General features: G+C 40.2%; 1 protein-coding gene across 1 annotated transcript in view; it reads right to left on the bottom strand.

Moving 5' to 3' along the window:
- Positions 1–4,537: 4,537 nt before the first annotated feature.
- METTL24 (methyltransferase like 24) overlaps positions 4,538–10,865 on the bottom strand; it is a 77,298-nt gene continuing 70,970 nt past the window's right edge. Inside the window, 1 exon segment of the mRNA XM_006104031.3 lies at positions 4,538–5,735. Coding sequence (XP_006104093.1) covers positions 5,421–5,735 — 315 coding nt within the window. The 3' untranslated portion in view covers positions 4,538–5,420.

The raw sequence follows: 10,865 nt of genomic DNA, 5'->3' as shown, positions 1-10,865 counted from the left end.
CATACCTCTCTTCTCCCGTAAACTAAAAATAGTCTCTGTGCTACAGGAATTGTGGTTTACACACTGACTCTAAAAAGTTTGTTTCCTGGGAATTGGTACAAAGGAAGGACAATGAGGCATGAGAAGCGAAGATTGAGGTTTGATATCCTAGAATATCTTGTAGTCATAATTGAGCCTTCAATTATTATTGTATTTATTCAATCCGATTATTATGTAGCTCTCAAGTTCCTAAGAAAGATCTCCAGGTTAGCATTAATCGGGAATGAGGACTACCAGAAGCAGAGCAATAAACAGCTATGTCAAGAACAGGCTAAAAGTGTGTCTAAATTTAAATGAACCAACAGGAGAGATAGTGGTGCATCTAAATGGCAAAGGTATTTCTCATGTCAGAAAAAAATTTTCAGTAACAAATGCTGGCAAAATAAATTCACTGAAAAATCCTATGAGAAATAGCTTTCTTTATTCATACCCAACAAATATTTATTGAGCACCTTTTACCTGGCAGGCACTGGGGCTTCAGACTTGGCCCTTTCCCTCGTGGAGTGTACAACCTGCTGGGAAAGACCGCCATTAAATAAGCAGGTACATTAAAGTACAAGGCGTGTGAAAACAGAGAGAAGGGGGGCATCACAGGGACACATAGCTGGGGGCCTTAAATGGGGTGGGGAGTCCCTGGGGAAACCATGTTTGCTCTGATATCAATCCTTGAAAAATAATACTGTGTTGTACAGATCATAGCTTATTTCTGACATAATTGTGGTTTCATTCATGTTATAGAACACACTTGGACCTTTGCTCATCATCTCTACCCACCCAGTGGTGATATCAAAACATCCAACGACCAGGAACATAGGACATGGAGCAGTTAGAATAGAAGCTAACCATTGTGCTAGGGCAGGGTCCTGGAAGCTGCCTAGTGTGCAGTGCATTAATTGCTCGATCTTGGAGAGGTCTGGGGGTCCCGTGGGAGGAACTACAGTGGAGGAGAATGACTCAGGACCACAGCTATTTACCAACCACGATTGCTTCCTGGTACATATCGATTGCATATCTGCCCTAGGTATACTGGGCTCCTCTATCGGAACAGTCTAGATTAGAATTCAAACTTAACAGGAAAATAAATCCCTTATTGTTTCAGATAATCTTATTGCACCAAACCAATCTCTAAAAAAACAAAGTATTTTATACAGTAATATGAAGTTGCTAGTTTTACCAAGCATTGGTTCTAATGTGTTGAGCACTAGCATATTTTTCCATATAGTGTTAAACATAAAGCATGACATTAAGCTTGCTTGCTTTATTTTTCTTAAGGACAGAAATACAATAACATTATTTAAAGAATTTCAATAATTTCTAAATTTAGGCAGTTTAAAAATATACTAAATTTGGGGGGTATAATTTCATGTGATAAGTAAAGGTCAAATACCTCTTTCAAGGTAAGAAAAAGGAAGAAACTTTGCCAAAGTTTAAATGTTTTATTGAATTCACAAAGAGCCAGCAATTGGCTAATACAAAAAAATTACGTTATTGCTTAAAAGGAAAACATAAATTTATCTTTAGAAGAAGAGATTATATTAATTGAGCTTGGAGCTACCAATGCATTGTTAAGTATAACAATCTGTTTAAATAAGGCCTTCATTTTAATCTGGCAAAATATGATGAAGCTAGTTTTCTGGTATAAATCCAAGCTTTGCAAAATCCCAACATGTAACACTTAGGAAATGCAAATCTCCTACTGTATTTATTACATACGAAACTCTTACAGCCAAGGCAGAACTGCTTATATGAATAGCCGATTCAAACTAAACACTGTAAATTCCTGAATTTACTTTTGCTCTACGCTGATGTAAACACTCATGGATCGTCAAGTCAATCCTAAGGGAAGTTTACTTCTCCCTGGCTCTCTTCATTTGCACATGTCAAACAGCTACAAATATTTATATAATAACCTAGTAGAACTGCATAAAATACAATCACTCTAAGAAAAGGGGAAGGGAAAAATTGTTTTTCTTTTACTTTAATCTCAAATTGTAACAGAGTTTGTGCGAAAAGGTGACCTCTTACATCCTCACACGTTTTTCTCCTGAAAAAGAACCGTTTTTTCTATCATTGGGTAAGAGCATTATTAAATTTGTATTTTCAGATTCACTTATGAGCATTGCTCTGGTAAGAGCTAATGATGTCGCAGATATTCACATCGGAGCTCATTTATCGAGGATCAAAATCTAGTTTGAAACAAAGGGAACTCACACTACCCTTCCAAGCGACTGTGCCCTTCCTAAAACCCAGGAGGAAAAGTGCCAAGTGTTGGGAAGAGCCAGGGCCAAGAGTCACTTCCAGGGCCTTGCAAGAGCTTTTCTGGCAACTGAACATATTGACAGAGAATTCGTTGGGTCCCGTTTTTCAGTAAGTCTCCATTTGGCAGGCATATTTTAATGAAGTAGGCTTTTAAAGTTAAATCTGCAGGCTACAAAAATAACCCCAACTCTAATAGATTTGCAGGTCTGGTCTTAGTATATTTGTAGGGTCGTCCTCCCCACCCCCATTTACTAATAGAAAGGCAAAAATATGTCCCTTGAAAGAAGCATCTTACATTTGTTAGAGGCTGTGGAGGCAGCACTGTGGAGGGACCAGCATGGGCTTTGGGATCTGACAGGCCAAGATGTGGATTCCTGCCCCACCACCTATTAGTTGAATGATCTGAATAAACTATCCAACCTCTCCAAGTGTCCTTACCTGTATATGTCATCTGGGAAAATGACACTTCTTTGGAGGGTTGTTGGGAGAATTGGGAATAATCTATGACAGTGCTGGGCACCCAGTAAGTGCTCAATAAATAACAGCCCTTGATTTTGTTTGTTTGTATTTTGTTTGTGTTCTTTTGTGGTGGTTTTGCCTGCTCTTCACCAGCAGCATCTTCCCAAACACCAGTGCTGTGGTAACCTAGACCATTTCTCATGGCCAACCCCAGCTCTCCACGGTGGGGATTCTGCCTCCTAGGGGACATTTGGCACCATCTGGAGACGTGTCTGGTTGTCACACTGAAAGGGAGGGAGAAGGTGCTCTGGCAGCTAATGGGGAGGACCAGAGATGCTGCTAAACATCCCACAATGCACTCCCTCCCCCAACAAAGAATGATCCAGCCCCAAATGGCAGTAGTGCTGAGGTTAAGAAACCCTGGCCAACACAAGAATCACAATAAATTCTAGAGGCAGGGAAACCATAGCAACAGTCAGAACTTCATCATAAACTTCAAGCTCTCCATAAAGGGAATGAAGGACAGTCTCAGAAATAAGCATAAAATAAGTACGAATAACTACTGAACAGGCTGCCTTGTAGGTGGGCGTGGGTGGGTGTGTTTGTGATTTATTTTGAGTTTGTCTTTTTTTTAAACAGTACACCCATTCTTGCTTCAGATATATATATGGAGTGTGATGAAGTCAGTGTTCTGTACCACCAATCTGGAATAAATGGTAACTTGCCCTGTACAAAGGGGGCTTTCAGTAATGCCCAAGTCTTCAAGCCCATGAATTAAAAATATTGATATGATTGTGTATACATCTGGACACTTAAGATCAGTATACTTCATATGTTAATGTATAAGAAGGTTTAAAGGATTGAATGCATAAAAACATTTACTGTATATACTTCAGTGTGTAGGATTTTTATGAAAAAAATAAAAGAGAATCTGTGACATAATCTAAACAGGAACTGGACTAAAAGTTAACTTTGTTTTGGAGGCTATGCCATGCAAACCAACAGTATAACTTTAGAGTTTTTATGGCCCCTTGTACCGCTGAAATTCCTGTGGACGGTAAAAGCAACTGAAGTGCAGTTACAAATCACACTTATGCAAGCTGGTCTTCCCACCTCAATGACTTTTATTAGGGTACTATGGGTTTTAAAATAAAAGCCTCATTTTATGTTTTAAAAAATCATCACTAATTCAGAAAGTCTTGTTTCTTTTGAACCCAAAATTAGTGAGATTATCCAACTCTAATATATTTTGGTTTCTCACTTGAGGAATGATATTTTCAAACACTGCAAAAACCAAAAAGCCAACCCAGGGAATGTCTCAGGTAGAAGTAGATTTTTAAAAAAAATGGGGAAGGGAATACAGTTCAGTAGTAACCAGTATCCTATTCCCTCCCCAAATTTCTTGAACAAACATGTATGGCATGGTTTTCCTACTCTGTTAGGATATAAAAAGTGTCAGAAAATATACTTAACTTACAATAAGGTAATAATTTGGTTGATTTTATACAAATTTATTTGAAATAGGAATTTTGAAAATTATTCATGGGGGTAAATGTCTAATCCTGCAAATAGAACTAAAAAAGATCACTTTAACTATTGAGAACCTGCATTTTCTGCTTAAATTTTTTTTAAGTAGAAAGGATTGGTGCTATGGAAACACTGTGTAAGCATCCCAGGAAAGAGACTCTGGCCCTTCCATCTTTGAGATCGTGTGTGTGTGTGTGTGTGTGTGTGTGTGTGTGTGTAAAGAATTAACAGCATAGGCGAGTCTCTGGTTGAGAAATCAGGTGTGAAGTCAGAAGAGGCAACAATAAAGACACTCAAATTCTGCTTTGTGCTTCGTTCACAGGAACAGATGGGGATTTTAAGGCTGCTATGAAAAGAATGCTGAGTTGCAGCTCTTGATCGTCTAGTCTTAAACTCAGTGACAGAATTTGGTGTATCTGTTCCCAGGTACCAGAACTGTACTTCTTATAAAACCATGGCATAGCCTCAGCAAAGGCTCAAAAGGAGTGATGGAAAACCACAAGGTGTAAAGGACATTCCTGACCAGGTGAACAAGGAGAACATGAAAGAGGTGAGTTCAAGTCAAATGCAAGGTCCTATGTTGAACACTAGGCTACAAACCCAAGAGTCTCATCAACCCAGTGAAAATGGAAAATGTCATCTTGGTGAATTCATGGATTATATAGGGTGTCCCCCAAAAATGTATACTCACCTTTGAATAATTATTAAGGCAGTGTGTATTAAAATACATTTCATTTTCAAATGTGAGCTATCAGCTCTTAAAGTGTGAATACATTTTTTTGAACACCCTGTAGAAACATAATGAACTTTAGAGAAAACCGAGGTAAGTGGGGGGTTATCTTCCCACTAAAAATGAAGGAAGACGAGCATCCCCACTCCGTCAGAGGCAGACAGGCCAAGAGCCTGGTCAGGGCAGATGACGGCTGACTCCTGTGGCGTTCCTGTGTCCACCCCTTCAACAAGGGGTAACTGTGCCGTACCTCACGGCAGGCGCCAGGCTGCATGCACACAGAGGCAATAACAACGCCTGCCTCAAGCAGGTAACAGGCTGGTGGGAGACTGCACAACGATCATTAGAATCGTGGATGTACTCCGCTCTGCAAGTATTTCCTTGAGTTTTGATGAGGCCCTGCATCCTATTTCCACCTGGTATTTACCCAACCAAGAGTATAACAGCTACTTGCATTGAACATGTCTTTCTTCAGGAACAGCTGAGGTTTAGATAAATCTTTGTAACTGTGAAAAAGCCTGAAATCGTTTAGTTCTAACTCTTTGAGGAGGCTGTACCAGAACCGCACGACACTGCTGTCGCTGCCGCTGACCTCGAACCCAGGCCAGTGGAGATGGATCTCAAAGACGAGCTGTCCAATCTGTTCCAGGACATCTTCCAGAATAAGATTTTCCAAAACTTTCCATTCTGCGCTCTCCAGATCTGCTTTGAGAACATCAATCTGTAATATAAGGATAAACGGAGATCAGCATATTCAATAAACATGGTTTAAAACGCCATCGTGCTGTCAGGAGCATCACCATTGAACTACCTCCCCAGAAAGTAGAATTGTTCAAATTTTAGATTTAAAGGTCTTTTTCAGATGGTCACTTACAAATTTCTAGCCTCACTCCACACCAAATATTAACATACAAATAACGAAATGCCAGTCGGAAATCATAACGGGCCCTCGTACTTTCTGCCCAGTTGCAACGGATGCCCGAGAAGGAGATGCTGGGCTGTGTGTATCACGAAGCTCTGTGCCCACAGCCTCTCCCCGAAACCTACGTGCTGCACAGAGGAACCAAGTGTGTCCAGACTGAACGATGGCCTGCAGAGAGGGCCTGACAGAGCACTGCTGGCTGCAGGGACCCCCTCACAAACCATACCCCCTCCAACTTCACCAGCACTGAGAGTTCTCAGGAATATTGGACTTGTAAAAAAATATTATTATGTCATGATTTCTTTAAAAAGTATATACCGGCACAGAATTCCTTTTTTCTTAAGTGAAAATACCATTCTCTGTTCATTTAATGAATACAAATTCACATTCCGGATGAGATAAATATGGAAAAAAAGAGTTAGGATGCCAGAGATTTTACAATTAATTAAGGTATGAGAGTCAGCTCCTTTTTGCTGGCTTTGCACAAAATCCATTAGAATAACAGAAAGCAATGAAAGCTAATTCTTTACCGAGCGCTTATATGGGCCTGGCACTATGCTAAGTGCTTCATCTTGCAATATCCATGTACTCCCCTCAACAATTCTGAAAGGATGGTTCTCTTTGTGTCCCTATGTAGAGTTGAGGAAACAGACTCACAATAACCCATCCCGTCACACAGCTGGAGAGGCAGAGGTGAAATTAGAACCGAATCTGTCTCCTGGCCCATGTTCTTAACCACTACACAGTGTTGACTCCCCATAAACCACAAGAGGAACAATAGTAACTCGGAGTCCCTAAAAGGCTTTGGTTTGGAAAATAAGGTGCTATCGGAGAGCGAGTAAAGGTCTGTGAGTAGAAGCATTGTTATCGACATCACAGCTTTACATTTGCAGAGCACTTTCCAGCTTAAAGAATTACTTTCTACATCTATCATCTCAGTTATGCAGCCCCATCAGCAGACAAGGATTTGGTAAAGCTGACTTCCAAGGAATAAAGAGAAGTGGAAGTGGATAATTAGACCACCAAGGAAGGTGACAACATTCAGACACAGACTAGAATGAAGAGGATGGAGGGATCACTGCAGTAGAGCAAAGGCCGGCTCCCCAAGAGGTGACAGCACCACACTAATCAACCCTTCAGGAAGTGCCGACTGGAGAGTAGAATATTTTTGCCTGTGTAGAGGGATGGATAAGGACCAAGACCAATTCTGCCCCAGCCTCTCCCAATTCTGCCCCAGCCTCTCCTCTCTCTCAGTGCATGGCTGTTTGATAAGTTTCTCAGATGCAGCTGAGTCATGAGGTAGCATTTCTTGCAGGATTTCAGAGTTGGATGGACAAGATGCATAGAATTTAGACATAATTGCTCCAAGGAATGCTCCAAGGAAAGGGTCTTTGCCCAGCATCCTGAGATCCTGTGGGAGACACCTTCATCCTCTTGCCTTGGCTAGTCCCTCCTGGTCCATCAGAGAAAGAGTGATGATGATAACAACCCCAAGATTACCCAGAGGCCTGAGAAAAGGGTAGATATCTATAAAGCAGCTGGTTGGTCCAACAGTTTCAAAATGAAAGAGGAAAACTTAAAACAAACAAAAAACAACTTTCTTTTCTGAAAGGAACAGAGCAAAGACAGGTTCCATGTGAACATACACAAGGCTAAAATAATTCTTGTCAATTGGATGCAATAGAATTAATTTGCCCCTTTTTTCATCTCTGTGGCCTTGGCACTTCTTGGCTTTGTTTAATTTTTGAAGTCTAAGGCAGAATATTCCTGAATGAGGGTAATTACGCTGCCAAAAGAGATATTTAATCAAAACTTCAAAACACTTTTTAATTGATACAGAAAATATCCAAAACCAAAAATCAACAATTGTTATGCCAATTCACATAGTCAAGAATTTCTTAGGTGCCCTGACTGGTTTGGCTCAGTGGATAGAGCGTCGGCCTGCAGACTGAAGGGTCCCAGGTTCGGTTCTGGTCAAGGGCACCAAAAAAAAAAAGAATTTCTTAGGTTCCTTATGGATTTATTTTTTTACTATGGTTTTCTGTTAGTTTGCATATGTTGAATGATCAATAAATTAAAGCATTAAAGGGACAGGGTAAAGCTAATGAGCCTAAAATTGGCCTAAAAACTATAATTATGAAATATAGAGGAATTACTTTACATATTTTTTCCAAACATTTTTAAAATAAGCTGTTAATCAGAAGTTATGAGCAACTGGAAAATAACCAAATTATTAGGCTAAATCACAGCAAATATATGCTTTCTTTGGAAATCCAATCTTAATTTACAAAATGTTAATCCATTCTAAAGATCAAAAATTATATTCAAACATGACAACATCCACACCCCCTTTTGATTTCCGTGACTGAAAATTCTCCACTTCAATCAGAATTGCACAGGTTGGTCTATCTCATGCAGCCCAGGCGTAGTGTGGCACTGAGGAGCACAGATAACCAAATGCTGTGATTAAAACATGGTTTTCTCTTACACTGTGATTCTTCTATTTCTAGCATTTCAGAATGTTCTGTTACTACTATTTTGCAAATATAATTTCCATTATTACTGCATAATGCACCCACTATTATTATTATTAAAAGGCTCTAAACATCTCTGAATAAGATATGCCAATTGTAATATACTAATACCAGTTTTCTACAATTGTGGCACTAAAAAATCATGCAAATGATCATATAAGAATAATCAAGTGCAATCCTAATACAGTTAGGTTAAATAGAGTTTCTTGAAAAAAACAACAATTGTTAACTGTCTGCAATCTTCAGAATGGCTGAAGACATTCTTGGGTAGAAGGGTCTCAAAGAAGGTAGGTGAAACAAAGTTTTGGTATCATTTCAGAGGCATTTAAAGGGTTTAATCATACTTTTAACAGTTTTATTATTTTTTAGTCCTAATCTGAGGATATTTTTTCCATTGATTTTTTTTAAGAGAGAGTGGAAGGGAAGAAGGGAAGGAGGAGAGAGAGAGAGAGAGAGAGAGAGAGAGAAACATTGATGTGAGAGAGACACATAAATTGGTTGTCTCCCGCTTTCACCCCAACCAGGGTGGGGTGGGGATCAAACCTGCAACCCAGGTACATGCCCTTGACCAGGAATTAAATCCTTGACCCTTTGGTTCCCAGTCTAATGGTCTAACCTTGAACCCCACTGGCAGAGCTCAATCATAATTTTAAAATAATTATGTCGATACAACTTCTTCCTGCTTTTTGGATTAATTGTGAAAAGTTGTTTTTAATGATTAAAGTAAATCCAAGCTTTTATATATCAAGTCTACTTAAAGCAAGGTATGTATATCTGCACCTACAAAACTAAAGCTGAACACATTAAAAAGAGGATCATGTTCTCGTAGAAAAATAGAAGAAATTAATCTATCTTAAATGAACAAGAGGATTAAAAGTCTCTTTAAGAGCCTTAGACTTTAAACACATTAGATCAGGTTCAATTATCACTGTGGGCTGGCAGAAATGTAACATTACAAGATTTATGTTACCACCAGGGGAAAGGAGATAAGACTCACCCGGCATATTGTGAGAAATATAAAGGCCTACTCTAAGCTAATGTAAGGCCAATTCTGAAATAATAATAAAAGAAGATGAGTTTTATGTAGTGATCAGCTCACAGAAATAACCTCTGTAGGGGAGCAACACTTGGCAAATGAATTTAAAAAAAAAATAAGGAAAATATTTACAAACAAAGACTCTTTTGCCAGATCTCCAGCCTGTTCCAAAGGCTGCTGAGCAAGTGTCTTCTGAACAGGATCAAATGATGTAATGCAGGACCTCAGAAACCCAGGTCAGGGCCGATCATTGGTGAGCTGGTGACAAGTCAGAAGTCAGCAAGGCTATGGATGACATACAACAGCAAGGGAGGAAGCAGCACAAATTCAGGCAGGATGGAGGTGGCAGCCAGGGACTTGGCCAGGGCAGGGTCACGCAGGAAGGCCATGACAGGACCAAGGACAGCACCAGGCAGCCGCTTTAATTTATTTCTACCCCCACTTCCCTGGGCAGCTAAAACCAACACACAGTCTCTCACCTTAGACCAGAACCCCGCGCCTTTAAGCTACATCACCTGGTTCATTTATTTTTCTGACCTGATCATATTCATGCAAGCATTCTCAAGTATTTCCAGGAGGAGATGGAGCATAAAATATAAACATGTATAAACTATTCCTACACAAACAGATGTGTAAACAAATAAATGACCAAGTAAACAAACACCCAAATAAAATGTTCCTCAGCCAGACATGTTCTTGAGGTTCAAGAGGTGGGAGGCCTTTGAAGTGGGACCAAGTCAATCTCAGAGCATGGTGAGGTCAGCAATGTGACGTAGGCTACATAAAACATGGTCAAGTGCAAAAAGCAAGCACTGATTTAGAGGGACACACAATAAACTCATTGGGTGATTTAGATACTTTTTCAATATACTGAAATATGAGTTCAAAATAACACTGTGCTGGGGGTGACAATTATGGAAGGATCAGCAGTGAGTGAAGACAAGTGTCAGAAGACAGAATTGAGAGGAGATGAGGGAATAGTAACAGGTCTCGGGGGGTGTGCTGTATGTCAGGGTCACCTTGACGGCCTCCACTTCTGGACCCTGGATGGACTTCTGGGGAACTACATAACATGGTTCCACTCCTTTGTCGACATGCCTGATTCCCCTTCCCTCCCCCCTTTACTTGGGCTGCAAGTTCTTCCAGGGCAGGACCTAACTCCTCTTTGGTATCAAGTTTCCATGAGAGTTCCTGGCAGGCAGTCCGTGTAATATCCTATCAGATAACAAGTCCTGTCTGCTCTGCTTCTGTAACTTCTTACACCGGGCCCCTCCTCTCTGCCCCTCACTTCCACACCGTGATCATCTTACTTCAGACCCCATTGACTGGAAGGGAGGAGGAGGAATCAAAGGTTGGAAG

Source organism: Myotis lucifugus, unplaced genomic scaffold (genome assembly GCF_000147115.1).
Source record: "Myotis lucifugus unplaced genomic scaffold, Myoluc2.0 scaffold_537, whole genome shotgun sequence".
NCBI classification, from domain to species: Eukaryota; Metazoa; Chordata; class Mammalia; order Chiroptera; family Vespertilionidae; genus Myotis; species Myotis lucifugus.
This window is presented reverse-complemented; position numbering and strand designations above follow the sequence as displayed.